A 19,252-nucleotide genomic window follows, 5' to 3' on the forward strand; every position below is an offset into this window, starting at 1 on the left:
TCCTGTGTCACAGGGCTGGCACCCTGCTTGGAGGGTCCCGATCCCAAAACTCGCTCCTGAACAGGACCGGAGCTGCCACCTCGTGCTCTTGTAGTTTTTAAATTTTAATTTCTAAAGAGGAGCGGGGGTTCGCATCAGATGTGATTTTGCTAGCTCCCCCCGCATGCTGAGCTCTTTGGGAAGGAGAAGGGGTGGTGGCGGGCGAAACACGTCCCGGGACCCCCACGGGGGGCTTTGCCAGGGTGGCAGAGGGATGTGACCGACGTGTCTCCGTCTTTTTTCCGAGCAGGGAGCCAGGTGTGTCGCCCCCCGCTGCTGCACGGCTCGCTGCCCTGGCTGGACGGGAGCAAGGCGCTGAGCAGTCATCACAGCGCTTCCCCCTGGAACCTCAGCCCCTTCTCCAAGACCTCCATCCATCACAGCTCACCGGGACCCCTCTCCGTCTACCCACCCGCCTCCTCTTCCACTTTATCCGCCGGCCACTCCAGCCCGCACCTTTTCACCTTCCCGCCGACCCCTCCTAAAGATGTGTCCCCGGATCCGTCCATCTCCACCCCCGGCTCCACCGGCTCCACCCGGCAGGACGAGAAGGAATGCATCAAATACCAGGTGTCCCTGGCCGATACCATGAAGCTGGAGTCCTCTCACTCTCGGAGCAGCATGGCCTCTTTAGGAGGAGCCACCTCCTCCGCTCATCACCCCATCACTACCTACCCACCGTATGTCCCAGAATATGGCTCTGGACTTTTTCCCCCCAGTAGCCTCTTAGGAGGATCGCCAACCGGGTTTGGGTGTAAATCGCGACCAAAAGCACGGTCAAGCACAGGTAGGGCTTTTGGCTTCTTCATCCCCGTTGGTAGGGAGAGGAAGCTGCGGGGGGAAAAGCGGGGGGCAAAGGGATGTGGCTGCGCCCCTCGCTCCTCTGCGCACGCAGAGAGATGTGCACAATCATCCGTGTGATGAGCAGCAGGGGCCGAAGCCCTCGTGGGGGACACACACGACACTTTTGCCTTCCCCTCAGGTTGCTCTAGTAGGTTTGTAACCAAATTCCCCCTTGTCCAAGCCGGGCTGGAGATAGAAGCAGGCCCAGGAACTCAAACCACCCACCCGGTGCCGCGGGGCTCCTGTCCCGGGGGCGACCCGGCCCCTCCAGCGCCCACGGTGCTCTCAGCTGCGGCGCCCGGGGAGGAAGCGAAACCGAGGGAACCGCGGCATTAGTGATCTCTCTGTATTTTAATAATGGTGCTAAATCCCGGCCAACTTCCCCCGCCCGCCCTCCGCCTCGCTCTTCCCAGGGCCTCTTCCCATGCGGCGCCCGGGGATGCGGGGAGGGTTTTCCCCGGGGCGGTGAGGAGAGTTCGCCCACGCAGCCCCCAGCCCCAGCCAGCTCCGTGCCAGGGGCTTTGCATCACCCACATAGAAAGGTCCCGAAAGTGTCCCCCTGACCGCTTTTCTCGGGGGGAGCTGCAGGGTCCCAGCTCCGTGCGCACCCCGCGGAGTTGGGTGCGAGGGCTGCTCGGCTCCAGCTCCCGACGGCTGAGAACTCCGGATTTGCACGTTTGTGTGCACGGAGGGATGGGAGTGAGCCGAGGGGAGTGTGTGCGTGTGCAGAGGAAAGGGCGATTAGTCAAAACTCCTTTTCCCCCTTTTATTTTTCTTTTTTTTCTGTCTATTTTTTTTCCGAGGAGGCTGCTGCAGGGTTGCCTGGCATGAATGAGATCAGTTTTCAGGGTTTTTCCAGGGTGACATTTACTCTGTCTGTCTGAGCAGGGACTGTCTCTATTTAGCTGATATGTTTGAGCTAATCCAATTATTTTCAGACTGCTGCACGCGACAGTTGCATTGTTTATCCAGCGCCAGGAACTTTAATAGAGTCCGGATGCGGTTAGAGTGACAAAAAAACCCAGACCTGTATGTTTTGTACATGAAAGCAGGAGAGAGAGAGAGATGGAGTGAAACAAAAGAGAGGGACAGAGACTCAAACAGCCCGGGAGCGGCTGCCCCGTTTAACCAGAGGGGAACAAAACGAGCCGGGTATTAACGGGAGCAGCTCCCGGCCTGGCCCCAGTGCGGACCGGGTGCTATGTCCGGGGTAGGGACCGGTTTATTGTCGCCCCGGGCGGTGCTGAGCATCCCCCGGCGCCCGCCGAGCCGCAGCTCCCGCCGGGGCACCCACCGGCTGCGCGGTATTTTCAAACCGTCCCGAACCCCCTCCGCCCTCCCCTCTTGTTTTCCTTTTGCCACTTTCTGTTACTTTACCTTCTAGAAAAGACATCTGCGGTTCTTGATAAACCAACCCCAGCAGCAACACCTATTTTTTTTTTTCTTTCTCTCTCTCTTTTTTTTTTCCCCCTTTAAAAGTTGATCTTAGCGAGCTGGGAGCTCTCAGACAAAGAGGTTTAGAGCCGGAGAAAAAGGAGGGAGGGGGTATTTTTGCAGGATAAAAGAGGGAGAAAAGGCTGCAAATGTATTTTTTTGTTGTTGTTGTTTTTGGGGGGGTGTGAGAGAAGAGGGGCTAAGTGCGAAGGCTCTGGAAAAACGGTTGCCGTTTGTGGTTAGGGCACGGATGCCTCTTGCTCGAAGGCAGCACGGGCTGGGGCAGCGGGGAGCAGGCTCTGTGCTGAGCTGGCTCTGCTCTGCCTGCCTGAGGTCTGCCACTGCTCTCAGGTGGGCCACGACTGACGTTAGGTACGAGAAAACATCCCCCAGTAAACCAAAGACGCAGCATTAAAACCCTCAACCCGCTGAGATGCAGAACTGCAGCCTCCCAGCTCCCTCCTCCAAGCTGGGAACTGGTGGGCTGGGGGACATCTCCCCCTGCAATAGCCAGGGAGAGGATAAAGAGGTGCCCAAAAGAAGGAGAAGGAGGAGGGAAAGAACTTTTGAGGGCTCAGGCAGGCTTGAGGCTGTTTGCTATCCCAGATAGCCAGGATGGACCATCAGGCTGCAGATATGGTGGGGAAACCAGAGGGCTTTCTGAAAGTTTTGGGTGGTGGAAGCTTAATTTCAAGTTAATCAATAGCAGATATTGCAAAAGTTGTTCTGTGTTGGCTGGAGCTGGGGAGATGTTTTGGTGGTTATCTGTGATTATTTTGGGGGTCCTTGATGTGGTTTGACCTGAGGCCAGAAGAAGAGCTCTCCAGGCTTATGAACACCCCTGGGAGCTGGAAGAGTGCTCAAGGAGTGACAATGGGGTCCTCATGCACATCAGAAAGGGGGGCATGGGCTTAAAATTTTATCCATCATTTTGAGTGTAGAGGGCTGGAGGCTTCTTGCAAAGCCAGCCAAGGTTTTTCTGGCACTTATGGCAACATGGGGTCTGGAGAGTTGTAGAAGCCCTTGATCCAAAGGTGAGGGGAAATTGTCAGCCCCCTCACCCCCCTATGAGGGGACCTCTGGGAGGAGTGAGAGCTTCTCCGGGGAGCCCTTTGAGCCACCATGGCATTTGGGTTGTCATTGTCCCCATCCCTCTTCCCTGCTGCTGGGACACAGGCCTGATGCTGCCTGTGGAGTGGTGCTGGGGAGGGGAGCAGGATCAGAGCCCACCATACTTCCCTCAGCCTGTGCCAGGGACATCATTCAGTCATGGCTTTGGATTCTTGCTCAGAAATCCTGAGCTTGGGGAGGACTGGCAGGGTCTGGCATGGCTACGTCTCTGGGGAGGTTGTGTTTTTTGGTTTTTGTTTTTTTTTGGGGGGGGGGTGTTCCTCAGCCCCTTTTATCTCTGCTTTCCCTAAGTGAACCATATGCTCTCTTGTTTCCAGAAGGCAGGGAGTGTGTAAATTGTGGGGCTACCTCAACCCCTCTGTGGAGAAGAGACGGCACTGGGCACTATTTGTGTAACGCCTGTGGACTCTATCACAAAATGAACGGGCAGAACCGGCCCCTGATCAAACCCAAGAGAAGACTGGTGAGTCTACTGCTATTTTATTCTTTCTTTTTCTGCTTCTGAAACTTTTGCTTCCTATCCCTGACGGACAGGGAGCCTCAGCCAGCTCCCACTGGTCCCACTGTGTCAGAGGGCTGGGAGGGAGCGATGCTTGGAGAGGTGGTCCCTGCTGCTGTGGGCCTCAGTTGTCTGGTCCTCTTGCAAACTGCAAAACAGGTTTAAAAAATCGAGATCCAGTGCTTTTTGCAAACCAGAAGTGAGTTTTCAACTCCACACAGTGCTTCTGGGTGGTGACCCGAGCACAGTGACTCTTTCCAGGGCCTAAGGGCAGGATAATAATATCCTAGTGACCAAAGAAATTATCAGGAATACAGGATTTCTCCTGCACTCTACAAACTGCTGCCCTCTGCTTCTCCAGTGTGTCTCTATCCCCCTTGGTTGCTGGTGTCATGGATAAGGGACTCAAACTGGACCCCAGGTGTCACAGGGCCATCAGGCAGACCTTGGTCCTGCAGAGACCTGGATCCATCAGGTCCTGGTGCCACTGGTGACCACTGGTACCTGGCGTGGTCATTTGTGCCTCTGCCATCTGGCCCTCCAATTGTGTCAAAGGGACGCAAGGCAGGGATGGTGAGTGTGCAAAGCCAAAATTGTGCCCAGGCTACAGAAGTGGGAGGAAGACAAAATGTGTGGGTAAATGTTTGAAATAATAGTTACAAGACTGGTGACTGTTCTAAGCACAGGCAATATGTTACAGCATCCCCAGCGATCTGTTCGTGCATTTCCCTGGAAGCCACAAAAAGGTCTGGAAGCTGTGGGCATGGCTAATAAATGTGTTGAAGTGTATTCGGCAAATAATCTGACAGACCACAAGGGGAAAAAATATATCAAGCAGGGGAAAAATTATGGTCCCTCCTTGGGAAGTTATTGAATGTTTCGAATTGAGGCACGTTTGGTTTTGTTAGGATTAAAGACATGGAAGGCCTCCTGAGGGCTGCTCAAAATGTGGAGGAAAAGTGTCTCTCTCCTCTCTGTGGAATTTCCGAGCTGGTGGATGGGTCTGGCCAGTTTCTTGAGGCTTGTGCCCGGCATGGCCAGTCCCCACAGGCAGGACAGGGCTGGTTCATTCGTGTTCCCCATGAAAGTGCTCACAGCTCTGTCCGGGAGCTCTTAGGTACAGATCAGCTTCCTCACCTGTGAGATATCCCTAAAATTGTATCAGCTTTATTCCCTCTGGTTCCGGGAAGCATTTGCAGGGTACATTCCCAGGAAGGGCTGTGCTGTGAGGGGCAGCAGTGACAGCTCTGTCTGGCCGTATGAGTTTTGGGGAAGATGTGGGTTTGCTCCTCTACCCTGCCAAACTTCCTGTGTGTGAAACCTTTCCGTGCCCTCCTGAATGGGCTTTTCCCGTATAGGAAAATACTTGTTTCTCTCATCTTTCATAGCCTTGTTAGAAAAAAGGAAAAGCTTTCTAGGGAGGGAAGTACGGGCTGGAATTTTGATTTTTTTGGGCAGCTCTCTTGTTCTCTTCTCCTCTTCCCCTCCAGCCCTTCTGTCTTAAGCACACAACCCTAGTTTTCTTTATTTTTTTTTTCCTCTCGTTCTCTCTTTATGTGTAAAGTTAACTTCCTAGGAAAAAGCTGCCGGATATCTGAGCCCTGGAGATAACTCCTAAACAACAGCTCCGTTTCCCCAGTCCAAACACACAGGAGCTTGAGCGTATCCAAACAAGCAGAGGGGGAGGCAGAATAGGAAAGCGGCTGGAAAGAGGGGGAGAGCTTTCAAAAAGTGTCTGATGGAACCACGAAAGAATGTCCCGAGTCACCCTGAGCCCGGCACATGTAAAATGAACTATATAAATAAATACATAGTGAAAGGTCATTCTTGGGGGGAAAAAAAGAGGAAGAAAGAAAAGAAGTAAAGGGAGACCTTGTCTTGCATTATCGCTCCAATCTTTGGGCATTTTAGTTACAGTTACAAAAAGTTCCCCTTCTTAAAATGCGGCCCTTGCTAAATGCGAAATTTGATTTTTCTATTTTTTTTCCCTCCCCAGCACTGCCTGGGAAAAAGAAAAAGAAAGCGAAACATTCCCTAATGCTGTTTGCACCTATATTTATTTCCCTTGCTAACCTCTGAAAAAAACCCCAACAATCAGAAGGCACCAAAGCTGGGCCTGCATTTGCATTTTGTGTGGACGTGCGTGTGGCTGGGGCTTGGCTGGATCTCCTGCTGTGAGGACAGGCGGGCTGGGCAAGGCTGTGGATGGAGGCTCAGGGTGGGGATCCAACTCCTTCCCTCTGCCACAAGTTTCCTGCGTGACCTTGGCTGGTTTCATAGGCTCTGATCACAGCTGCGCTGAAACTAATGATAGGATTCGATGGGTGGGAGAGAGGAGGCAAAGAAATTCTTAGGTGCTGAGAACCCAGCCCAAGCCTTGTTAAATGCAATGGGTGTCTTTGTGAGGGTGTCCTTTAGGTGACAGGGATGGAGTCTTGCCGGCCGAGGAGGCTCAGAGGGCTCTGCTTCATTTCGAGGGGGAAGGCGGAAGACCTGGAGATGTTGGCAGGGGGATCAAGAACAGGCAGGTGGTACCACACCATCACTGCCTAAAAAGTCTTCAGCCTTCTTGGAGGTCGTTCCTGTCCCTGTCACCTCCAGTGGCAGCCCAATCACTGCTGAGATAAAACCCTCCTTTAGTTTTTCTCCCGTTCCCTGCCCATGCAGATGCCGAGCTCTCTGTTTCCATGCTAAGCCAAGCTGGTTTTGGAAGGATTATAGCCAATTTCTCAGCAGGCCCATGCACATTTAGGAAAATAATACTTGGAGATTTGTGGGTAAATCCAGACACTGAAAATACTCCTTAATTAAGCATCTTTATTAGTACTTGATTCCTCCAACCTCCTCAATTTCACCTTCTCATCGCTGCTAGCGCTTCTGAAGTTGTGCCCTCGCTCCCTGGCAGCTGTGCCACAGGGCTCTGGTCCTATAGATGATATGGGGCAGCTAATTAGTCATCCCATTACTGACATGGCCAGGCCCGAGTCGGTGATTAGCGTCAGTGGATGCCATTGCTGGGAGCTTTACAATAGTGTTATTATTCATTGTTTCCTGCCCGCTGCTGGTGTCTCCTGTAGAAGTTGGTACAGCATAAAAGGTACAGCCTGGGACCGAAAGGGCCTAAAATATTCAGCTAATGATGCTGAGTTTTTGTATGTGAAACACAGCAGTTGGAAAAGGTTTTAGAGAAGAGAGGGGATGTTGTGATTTATTTGCTTATTTAATGTCAGAGTTTGTTTGAAGGCGGCGGAGTGGTGACCAGGGGTGTCTTTTGAATGCGCTTGCTGCAAGAGAAATTATGGTGAGCGCTGTAGAAACCCCAAATATCTTCAAAGGGGATGTTTCCCCTGTGTGGGCTGAGTCAAATATCACTGGTTTTTAGAAATTTCCTTAGGCTTGATTTTTGGGTCTGATAAGGGCAAAACTGCCACCAAGAGCCTCAATCCAGCCTCATGCCCCTCCGAGCCACACGTGCCGAGTGTTGGAGTTGGGCGGCAGAGAGCTGCAGACCCTTCTCCAGCTCTTAGCGAGAACTGAGCTTTGCAAGCTGTTGTCTCCATGCTCCATTTGGAACATGTTAATTATTTCGTTGTCCTGGTGATTTTGAAGGGAACCAAATTCATGTCGATGGCATGGTCAGGAGGTGTGAGCACATCAGTTCGGGGCTCTGCTCTTCATGGTGGGATGGTTCATCTTCTCTGCTGGCCCTGGGATTTTTGCAACCAAAGTCCCACATGCTGTCTGTCCCCAGCTCCTGCTTGGAATTAGCACAGAGAAGTCAGCTCAAGGCCTCCTTGGGGCTGGCTTGGTTCAGGGTGGTTTATGGTGGTTATGGTCAGGCAAAATGGAATTGTCCCTATGGGCAGCCTAGGAGAGCCACTTGATGTCAGATCAGCCACTCTGTGATGCTTCCTAGTCATCATGGGCATTGTGTTATTTATTTTTTAGACGGTCTTTTTTGTCTAATTAAAAGAAAAAATATCCTCCTCTATCTAAAGCAAAACCAACCCGTCCTCTCTCCACCTACGCCGCATTCAATTATGATTAAAATTGCAACATGACCTAACAAGAGTTGGTATTAACGCTAGTGCTGTGCCAGTGTCCATGTTTGCATTTTGGGTTTGTTGTACGGTATCCAAAGATGCGGTATTTTCTTTTTTTTTGTTTTTAAATGTTGGATGTGCTACAGTGTGCGGCTGTGTGGGGTGAGGGGTAAATTTGAAACACTAAGAGCACAAAAGAGAGCATTAAAGGCTCAGTTCTGCAAGGTGCCAAGCATTGCTATGATCTGGCAAATCGCTTAAGCACATGTTTTAACTTTAAGCACATGAGCAGTCCCATTGAAAGCAACGCATTGGGATGAAATCAGAACTCTGGGACCGTGTCATATTGATGAAGAAGAGATAGGATGGGGATCTAAAGGTCTCTTTTTTTTTTTTAGCAGCTGTAGGCACTTGCACACACGCAAAACGCATAGGCGCTCACACGGCAGTCTGCAAACTCCTGTTCCTCCTTCAGTGGCAGAAAGACAATTTGTTTGCTAAAGTTACAGTTTTTAAATGATGAGTACAAATCTATGCATGTGAAAGAAGAGCGACTTTACTAAATTTGACTTTGCTAAGTCATTATCACAGCTAACAAAAAAAGCATCCGTATCCACTTTGACACGTAGATTCTTTTCTTGTTCCTACCCCTTTATGAAATGGTAAATTCTTCTTTCAGGCTCGTTACCAATCCTTAAATAAACATGAAGGTTTGGGCTGAGAAAAGGGTGTAATTAAAAAGTTGGGATTCTTGCTCTTTGCCGCAGTGTTATTTCCGATCTGGAGCCTGTCTCCTTTGAAGCTGAGCTGAATTTTCAGGCTGTGCTTGCGGTCAGCCTGGCGAGCAGCTGCCCACCCGGGTCTCACCAGAGCCCCAGTGACTCACGCCCTTGACTCCAGCAATTGTTGGTTCAGGCCCTGACTGCAGAATTAGACCCCTGGGGGGTCTGGGAGAATTAAGATGGAAAGACATGTTGGCATTTAAATAACATTTTCCCCTCTGGAATGGGCTGTGCCAGCGCTGCTAATTTTGATGAGTTCTATCGGAGGTTTAGCACTCACTTTTAGGATGCCCTTTGGCACCTGATTCAGTTCACATATAATTTGGGATTCAAGTACCTTGGGGATTTTTTTTCCAAAATTATTATTTGTTCTCACAAGTCAGTTTCTGGAGGCCTCTGCTAATGTGCTTCAGTCTTGCAGGGTTGTTGTTTTCTTTCTCAGAAATTTTGCTGATTGCATTTTTTTTTTTTTAACACGGGTGTTTTTCTCTTCCTCTCCTTTTCTTTCCCTCCTTCCCACAGTCTGCAGCCAGGAGGGCAGGCACGTCCTGTGCAAACTGTCAGACCACCACTACCACCCTGTGGAGGAGAAATGCCAACGGCGATCCTGTCTGCAATGCCTGTGGGCTCTACTACAAGCTGCACAATGTAAGTGTGACTGTAATACTCGATAATGGGGCCTTGGCTTCGGTGCTCAATGATCCAAACTCTTCCTTGAGTTGAGGATTTCCAGTCTCGGGTGGTGCTGAGACTTCTGTTATCCCTTTAGGGACCTTGGGGTTTGGAGCGATGAGTTGTCAACCTTTCAAACGTAGCCTGTCCAGCTTGGGGAGGTATCAAACAAGGCTGTCCATGGGTAATATTAGAGCTTTTCTGTGCCTGAGCCAAGGAAGGAGAGGTGGATCAGCACAGAGAGACATTATCTGCTGCTGATTGGGCTCAGAGTGTTGGAAAACTCTGTTGGAAAACACACCGTCCTGCAAGCCGATACCCCTACTATGTGTAGCTTGGTTCCTCCAGCAAATACAAACTCTGGAAAATAAGAAATATGTGCCAGAAACTATTTAGATCATTCCTGGGTTTGTAGCTGCCTTTGTCCCGTCCCCAAAGATGATTTATTTAGGCCTTGTGTTTGTCCTGGTTGAGGCAAGCGAGCCCAAGACCAAAAAAGGACTTGATTTAGTTAGCCAGTTGCAGAGTCTGCTTAACCTGTGATGTGAATTTTAAAGAATCTGTCATGGAAGGGAAGGAGGAATGGAATGAAATGGCTGGCAGATTTAATCTAATATCTCCATGCAAAGCCAGCTTGCAGGAACCAGGGATATGTGCCCCAGGGAAAGAGCTAAAGGGATCCGAAAAGTCTTCTACTGACTAATACTGCTAATAAAGGAGACTTAAGGCTACTCCTGTTACTCTCATTCCACATGTGGCATTAGAATAATTATTATGTCAGAAGAAGGAAAAGACTTGCAATTTCTCTGCTTTGATATATTTTTTTTTCCACTAGTGGTTGATTGCTTTGTGTTTGGTTTGGAAATCTGGGGCTATGTTTTGCCCTTATGTCCACCCATGCAAACACATCAAAGACTTATCGGGTTTCATGGGACATCCAACCCTTGCGGTATCTCAGTCCCTTCCATTTGTTATTTCAAGCTCTTTGGTTTCTTAGGGTGAGTAAACAAGTTTGGATTAAGTAGGAAAAACCCCCAACAAACAACCAGGCTAATTTTTCACCTGTTTCATGGGAGGCATCTCTCTTGGAAAAAAGGAAAATGTGTTTACCCTTTAGTGGGCAGGTGTCTCAGCACGCTTTGAGTCTCATGTAGCAGGCAAGGCTTGTCATAAAAATCTCAGTGTGATCACTGCAAACAAACAGGTTGGACCCAGAGTGAAAGCTCTCAGAATATCACAAGAAAATACTCTGTTTACTATTTCCTTGGCAAGAAGGGATCAAGGTCAGCCAGCTTCGCTGAGAGGGGTGTCCATGCTTGTCCTCTGTTTCCATTTTGGCCTTGTAGCCACCAGTGGTAGGACTTAAATCACTTGTTTGGGAAACCTCTAGGGAGCAGCTCCTCCTGGAGCCAGCAAAGCCCTTTGAAGAAAACAGGCTGTTCTCAGTTGATGTTGGTGGATGTCTGTGTTTCAATGGGATGATTAGTATCCTTGAAGACAGTGCTGTTCCTCCCCATGACTGCAAAAGATGGCAGGATGATGAGTTATGATTTGTCTACTTGTCTACAGACATCTGCCTGGAGGAATCTCCCCCTGAAGTGTGCAGAATTGGGTGGCTGGGGGTTGAGGTTCTCCAGAAATGTGCCTGCAAGAACACATCCTTTTCTTTCTCTGCACTAACACTGCAAACCCAGCTGGCCTGAATTGACCCCTAGATCCACTGTTTAGGGAAACTCCGACCCAGCTGTGAAATTTGTGACATGGGGCAGGCCTTGAGCACATTGGAACTGTTTTGATATTCATTAAAAACACCAGCAGCTGCTTAAAAGCTCAGCACAGCTACTTACCAAAGTCAAGTAGGATCTTGCCTTATGAGCAACTCCATTAATGGATCCTGCTTAAATGAAACCCCCAGAGGACTGAGATCCTATGTAAAGCAATATAATCAGGCAAGGATACTAAAATCTGGATATAAATGGTTAGATTTTTTTTTTAATTTTCTTATAGCATTTAGTTATGACAGTGGTGAGAAGGGTGGTCATGCTCCCTGTGTGTATATTATCTCCTGATTTCCATCAGGAGAAGGGTCAGAAATAGAGAGGCTGATTGTAGCATGTCCCTCCCAAGCAGCTGTCGGCATAGATGTTGTGCCAGTGCCAGTGGAAGGTCTTTGGATGCTCAGAAGATGACTTAACCTGTTTCAGGCTAGGCTGTAGCAAATTCCTGTCTGCTTTTTTATCCACCCCCCCTCCCCATATTTTCTTTTCTTTGGGTTTAATGAAATTTTCTGGGACCTTAACATCATTAGGATATTTTAATGGATTGATCTGCAGCTGAAACTCACCCAGATTTTATGTCCACACCAGGAACGATTGCAGTGAAAAGGCTAATTTTTTTTCTGTGGTGTTAATTTTTTCATGGAGCTATATCAGTTTGTTTTACTGTTGATTCCCACAGCTTAAGCAAACCCATTTGTCAGTAGGATATAAGCAATAATCATAATAGTCTTGGGGTGCATTTAGTGAAGCTGTTGGCATTCCTCCCACTGACTTCAACAAGAGCCGGCTCCATTAACACCAGTATTAACAATGACTAATATTTCACATTGATACGGTGCCTTTCATCCCGTGGCATCCCAGAGTGCTTTCTAAGATACAGCCAGCCTGGAAGATTAACCCAACATTGTAATGACTATGTCTGAAGGATAAATCCGCTTCAGTGACAGGACCTTATTGAGGTCAATGGCAAAATCCCATTGTCTTCAGTCAGAGCAAGATCAGACCTATAATGGTTAAGACTATCCCCTGGATTTGATCTGTTGAATATGAGGTTCTCATCCTTGTTATTTTAGTCCTTAGAAGCAGGATGAGCCTTCACACACTTCAGGGATGGGTGGGGGTCGTACCTTGCTGGAGGTGCACAGCAGGCTGGTCTGTGCTCATAGAAGTGAGTGATTTGCCATTATTTTTGGTAAAATTCATCAGAAAAGGCCTCTTTCACAACACCCTAAAGCAGGGCTATGTGTCCCGAGAGCGAAGCAGTCAGTATTTTGCATATGATAAAACAAAGAGCATAATTCCTGCCCATAATTAATTGGCTCCATCTGAAATTAATGAATTTCATATACATGCGTTGGGCTGGTTTAATTTTAATTTAGCATGTGTTTGTCATTTTTATCAGAATGAATTTTCACGGAGAAGGTCTTCCCTCCGGGTCTTTAATTTTTCTACCCCAGAAACAGAGATGGGTCCTTGGCTTTGATGTTTTGGGGACCACTTTAACCCTGCTGTGACTGGTCTTTGAAGTCACTGGAAAAATTTTCCAGCTTGCTGCTTTGGCTGTGCTGGTTCCTGACATTTATCTGAGTCCTCATCTGTTTGGCAGTTGGGTTGGTTACCTGCTAGGAGTGTGAGACCATGTGAATTGGGCTGATGTGGTCAGCTTGGATGGCAACTCTGACCACAGCTGTGGGGCTGGCCATGGGTTTGTCACCATCCTGAACAGAGCTGGTGTTCCCATCCTTGAGTTTCACATCAAATCATGGCCTGGGCCAACCTGTTCTTAGTGATTGAGTGAAACAGGAGAGATGTTGCTTTGGGGAAGTGGTCACTGTCCTGTGGGACATGACACCAAGCAAGGGTCAGGAGCCAGCACAGCCCCAGTCCCAGCACCAGGATTATGTCGCTTTGCCACAACCAGCTCCTGAGCTTGAACCTTTGCTGCTCCAGCTGGAAACTGGTTTTGGCTGCTCCTGAGCCTTTGTGTCATGATACAAACCCACATTAGAAGTTGAGGAGTCTGGGGTTGTGTGTGTCTCCCCAAATCTGAGCTGGATTCATCAGGGATTGACATTTCCTTGTCTCCTCTGACCTTCTGCCTGGTAGGGCTCACTTGGGGCTTCTTTCTGTCTTTGAACCTGGGCAACACATCCCTGCTGACTGCCTTAAAACAGGCCAGGAAAAGCCTTCCCATCCTAGTCACTGATCTGGAGCAAAGGGCCATCCTTGTGTGTGCATCCTCATTCCCTCAGTGAGGACAGAAAGCCAGGGAGACTGCTTCTGCTTTGTTTGGAGCCCATGACATTTGAAGTTGTGCTTTTTGCTGCTCCAGGGCTGTTGTTGGGCTGCTCATGGGCAAATTCTTCCTTTCTACCTTTAGCTGCTGGTGAAATTTTGAGGTGAAAAATCACCTCGGGGTGATTTGCTGCCTTCTGCTATAAGTGAAATCCTGCAGAGGAGTCAGAGCAAGACCCATGTACATTCTCAAGTCCAGATTTTTAGGGGTTTTTATGGACATTGGATGCATAAATCCCTTCCCAAGGGCAGTTTGTGGGGGTTTCATATCACCTGTCCTAGTGCATGTTGTGATGATGCTCTCTATACAGTCTAGAATCACAAAACCATGGAATATCCTGAGTTGGAAGAAACCTACTAGAATCATCAAAGTCCAACTCCTGGCCCTGCACAGGACAGCCTCAAGTAATAAGGGTTTCTAACAGGAGGTCCTAGAGATACCATTTCCTAACCCTGATGGATGCAAGGATGATAATTTCTGCTGTTTAATTTCAGCAGGAGAATTTAATGTTTAGTTTTCCTACAGATATGTCTGTATGCATGCAGAAAATTCTCTGCTGGGCAGGACAGATACATGTTTCAGCCCCCACCTCCTTCTCCCCTCCAAAACCCTGGAAGGCTTTAGAAATAAAATCAGATCAGCTAAAATAAAGCAAAAAGGATGATCAGAGCAAAATCTTCGGAAAGACGAAAAATAAGACAAAGAGCTGTCAATTTTGTGAAGAGTTGCCCAGCTCCCTAATGGAGCTGTGAAAGTTTGAGATCCCTTGTAGCACTGAAATCCCAGCAGTTCTTGCTGCTAATGGTTTTAGATCAGACAGGAAGCCTCAGGGTGAGACAGTGTCTGTGGGGAATATTTCCAGGAGGTAATGATTGGTTTCATACCTAAACACGGTGCAATTACCTAATGTGCAGATAGTTGAAATTTTTCAGCTGCTGTGAATTATTCGGGTATGTTTTGCTCCTGTGTGGCTCTGCCAGCAGTTTTCTGTCATCTTGTCTTCAGAAATTTCAACCGAACTTGGGGTTTCCTGGAGGGATCTGAAATTTTGGGGTGGAAATCGAGAGGCTGGGTAGTCATGGCACATAGTGTGTACAGGGGAGGAGGGAGGGCTGTGACCTGCTGGTCCTGCTGGGCTGAGGCAAGGAGTACACAGATACCACAGTGATTTGGGGAGAAGGGATGGAAGCACAAAAAAATAATTGATTTTTGTTTAGATTAACAGACCCCTGACTATGAAGAAAGAAGGCATCCAGACCAGAAACCGAAAAATGTCTAGCAAATCCAAAAAGTGCAAAAAGGTCCATGACAACCTTGAAGACTTTCCCAAGAGCAGCTCCTTTAACCCCGCCGCCCTCTCCAGACACATGTCCTCCATCAGCCACATTTCACCTTTCAGTCACTCCAGCCACATGCTGACCACACCGACACCGATGCATCCTCCATCCAGCCTCTCCTTTGGACCTCACCACCCTTCCAGTATGGTCACTGCCATGGGTTAGCAAGAGACTCCCCTGCTGAATGCTTACAGTCTCAAAATGAGATTTACTTTATATACTACTTGCATTTTTGCAGGCGTGTGGTTATGGGTCTGACGTCCCGAATCAAATGGGAGGGGGAAAATAAAAAAGGATTAAAAAAAACTTAAAAAAAAAAAAAAGTTATTTGAAGGCATAAGAGAGAGAAAAAAATTAAAAATGCAGAAAAAAACTACAAAAAGCACAAAAAAGGAAAAAAAAAGAAAAAAAAAGAGAAAAAAGTAAAAAAAATGTTTTAAAAAAGTGATGTTTGCCACTTTTTAAAGGAACTCACTATGGCGTCTATGTATTCTTACCCACTGAATCTGGATACCATTTGTGAATAAGCCATTCAGAACTTGCATTCCCTATTGGACAGGATCTCTAGTGCTGTGAAAAAATAAAATAAAATAAAATAAAAAATGCTGAACATTGCATATAACTTATATTGTAAGAAATACTGTACATTTGAGGAAGACTTTATTGCATCTGAGGAGCTGTAAAGAAAGAGGCATGAAGGACTCCGAGAGAATTTTTTTTAAAGGAAAAGAAAAAAAAAAGAAGACGGGAGGACAATTTAAAAACCAGAAAAACAAACAATGCAGACCAAGAGGAAACGCGGTCTTACAAACAAATGGACCAACTGCCAGTCATGTCTTCTCCTTTTATTTTATTTTTATTTTGGTTTTTTTTTGGTTGGTTTATTTTCGATTTCTTTTTTTCTCGTTTCCGGGGAGGGGGAGGGGGCTGGCTAGAACGGTTTTGATGATGCATTAACTAACTAACTAACTAACTAAATAACTAAATAAATAAAACCTGTAGGGAGATCATTCATTTTGGGCCACGGGCCTTTTACATAGGAAGTACCAATGGTGTCAGGCAATCAGTGTTAACATGCGGACATTGCCAACAAGGGGGTTTCAGATAGCCATTCTCCAGGTCTATACGCATTGTGAACAAGTTCCTGTAATTGTTGTTTGTATGTATAATTCAACGCACCAAAATAAGAAAGATGTAGATTTATTTCATCTTATTATACAGACTGAATGGTTGTACAAATTTATTTACTGCTAGTGATAAGACCTGCTTTTTTTTTTTGTTTTGTTTTCATATTTTTTCCTCCTTTTTTTTTTTTTTGGAGAATAAACTAGATTAAATTCTGTTGACTTAACAGTGTTTTGTGCTTGGGGGTGGGAAAAGGAATATTTTTCTTTCTCTATTAATTTTTCTTCACATTTTTTTGGATGGTATTTATTACATAGTTACCACGGGTACGGGAATGTGTGTCTCCGCGCTCATGCTAAAAGCCAAAGCAATGTTTGCAGTGGCTTGATTAAAAAAAAAAAAAAAGATAAATCCCAGAACAAAGGAAAAAACCCTCAAAAATAAATGGACTGCATGTTAGTGTAACCCCACTGTCCAGTGTGTGCTCCCTGTCCCTCGGGTTGCAGCCCCTGCGTGATTTTGGGTTCCCATGTGGGATGGGTCCCTTTGGGTCTCAGGAAACCATGGCCAAACTGCTGTTGAGGACAATATGGGGCTGGAAAAAGTGCAAAGGTACAGCAGGGTCCTTATGATCCTGGCTGCTTTTTGAAAAAAAGGAAAGGTTTTGGACAGGAGCTGGAAAAGCACATTCTGCTCTGTCTTACTGGGTGCTCAGTGACAGAGCAAACAAAGTACAGTTGAGATCTTGATGTGTAATCAGGATGGACAAGATCCGTCCTGGTGCTTGGAGGAATGGGCAGAATCCCATAGGAAAGGCTGGATTTGATGAGAGAGAAAAATTCACAAAAATTCACAAAAATTCAAAGGCCGTTAGCCTTGTCCTGCAAGAGCTCTCTTTGAAATAGCACACTTTTAATTAATATTACTATTGATAACAGCAGAGTTTAGCTCTTATAATTTGACTTCTGCTGCTTTAATTCTTAGGAGTTCATCCTTCCTTTAGTTTTCAGAGTTTACTCATCCAGCTTCTTTATAAGGGTTGGACATTTACCTTCCAAACGAAGGGTTAAACTTCTTATCAAACCACTACATTTGTTGGAGATTTAAGCATGGTGTGATAAGACAGAGGTTGCCAAGGCTGTGAGAAAATGCTAAAAAATCCCAAACAAAAATACAACCCCCAAATGTAAAATCCTCGACAGACGTGACCTGCAAATTATTTTTACTTTTTCTAATGCTGAGTGAAATATTTCACCCAGCAATATGTGTACTCCTGCCTTTCAGTGCCAGGTGGATGGAAAAATATCATCATATCTGTCACATCTGTTTGCACCCACTTTCTCTTGGGTGATCTCTGGAGGGAGGGGTAACAGTGGCATGGTCTAATTTGCTGCTGCAGGATGGTTAACAAGAGCGAGGGTGTTTCATGTAAGAAGAAAAAAACACTTCAAAACTTTCAGGATGATTGTACAGAGGTCAAACCGTCGGTGATTTGGGAACGAGGGAGGAGGGGTGGAGGATTGACCTTTATTTGGGCTCTTTCTCCCCTGTTTCAAAATGAAGTAAGTTAAACCATGTCTACCATAAAGGAGGATTTGGCAGATGGAAGCGGAACAGGCAGTAATCGTTTTGTAATGTTGTATATTCTTTCCTTTCTTCTCTGTTGACAAAAATGTGTAAAAAAAAAAAAGTCAGAACAAATGCTACACATTTCAAATCTTATGTTAATCACCTTTCTGCTTTCTCAGTGAATATTTTAAGCATAAAGACTAAATGTCGAAATAAAACAGAGTGAAGAATTACCGAGATGCAAATGGAGATCTTGTTGGCTCCTAATTAATCATCTGCGAACTATAAAGCTATTTTCAATTAGCCTGACAAATCAAAGGAAATAATCATCTTTGCTGATATTAAGCTTGAGAGATTATTATTTTTTAATTCGTGATGCTACAACCTTTCCCTCCTTTTGCTCATTAACAGATTGCAGTTGGACTAAAATATTGATTCCAGGACCTCAGCAATGGCAAAAATTAGAGGAGGATTTGCATGGCAGAATTTTGCAGTTGTCTGCTATGGTGGTGGTTTTTTTCTATTTGCTTTATATGGAACTGGCTTCTGAGTTTCTCTCTCCTACTTTTTTTTCCCCCAAAGTGGAAACACCTTCTTGCAGTTTCCTTCTGATGTTGTTTCACAGGTCTTAGGGGCATTGAGTGAGATGAAGCAGGGTTGGGGCCAGCCCAGAGAATGAGCATCCTGAAAAGGACACAAATGGAGACACTCTGTCTGCATATACTCTAGGAAATATATACATTTTGTCTCGAGACTTCTTACATCAATTATCTTATATTTCAATGTCAAGAGGAGGATGAACAGGATCCCTAAGATCACATCCCCCCAACTATTGCATAGATGCCAAATTAACATTAGTGTTCTACCAATTTCTCAATTAATTTTAATTTTTAAAAATTTTGTTCTACTTGAGCAAATATTCCAGAATTTTAGTGTCTTGAAGAGTTTTGTGTGTGTGTTTGTGCTTGTGTTTTGTGTTTGCTTTGTTTTGTTTGTTTGCTTGGGTGGGCTTTTATTCCTTCTTTCCTTCCCTTTAATGAGTAAAATCTGGTTTACAGAAAAGGCTGAGAACTGTTGTTCTTGGGCAAACACCTTGTGAATGGCCACTCAGTTTTCTTCATTGCTGAAATTGCAGGGAAGAGCTGATGATGGGCAGGTTGGAGCAGGAAAGCCCTCTGAGTCATTGCTCCACTCTGGTAATCTATAATGTGCAGAAAACCCCGTGGAAGTCATTAGTGGGGTCAAATCTTGTGGTCTTTTTGCAGGCAAAATTCCTTTTGGGAATTTGAGTGAGTAATAACTGCTGTGCTGATGTGTCTGCTGCAGCTACATTTTTCTCCCAGCAAAACTCCATTGACATCAGTGGAAATATTCCTAATGAGTAATGCAGTAAGGCTTGAATCAAGACATTCCATGTATAATTTTCAGCCTTATCACCTGGATTTATCCAGCCTACAGAAGAGGAGACTGAGGAGAGACCTCATAGCAGTCGACAGCTTCCTCACACCAAGGGGATGTACAGTGGCAGGAAGGGATCCCTCTGATGACCAGGGACTGGCCTGAGGGAATGGCCTGAAGCTGATTTAGGGGAGGTTAAGGTTGGATGATAGAAAAAGGTTCTCCACCCAGAGGGTGGTTGGACACTGGAACAGCTCCCCAGGGCAGTGGTCACTGCACCAGCCCTGACAGAGTTTGAGGAGTCTT

General features: G+C 46.5%; 1 protein-coding gene across 4 annotated transcripts in view; it reads left to right on the forward strand.

Annotated features, from left to right (window-relative positions):
• Positions 1-16,200, forward strand: part of GATA3 (GATA binding protein 3) — a 28,306-nt gene extending 12,106 nt beyond the window's left edge. For 3 of the 4 annotated variants that reach the window (XM_085082495.1, XM_085082488.1, XM_085082501.1), the window contains exons 3-6: positions 290-826; positions 3,765-3,910; positions 9,294-9,419; positions 14,735-16,200. In XM_085082495.1, the coding sequence (XP_084938621.1) occupies positions 290-826; positions 3,765-3,910; positions 9,294-9,419; positions 14,735-15,019 (1,094 nt within the window). In that variant the 3' untranslated portion in view covers positions 15,020-16,200. The remainder of the gene's footprint in view (positions 1-289; positions 827-3,764; positions 3,911-9,293; positions 9,420-14,734) is intronic. The other variant, XM_085082509.1, reaches the window with a different exon arrangement.
• Positions 16,201-19,252: the final 3,052 nt, after the last annotated feature.

This window comes from Lichenostomus cassidix, chromosome 1Aa (genome assembly GCF_008360975.1).
Source record: "Lichenostomus cassidix isolate B80296 chromosome 1Aa, HeHo_3.0, whole genome shotgun sequence".
NCBI classification, from domain to species: domain Eukaryota; kingdom Metazoa; phylum Chordata; class Aves; order Passeriformes; family Meliphagidae; genus Lichenostomus; species Lichenostomus cassidix.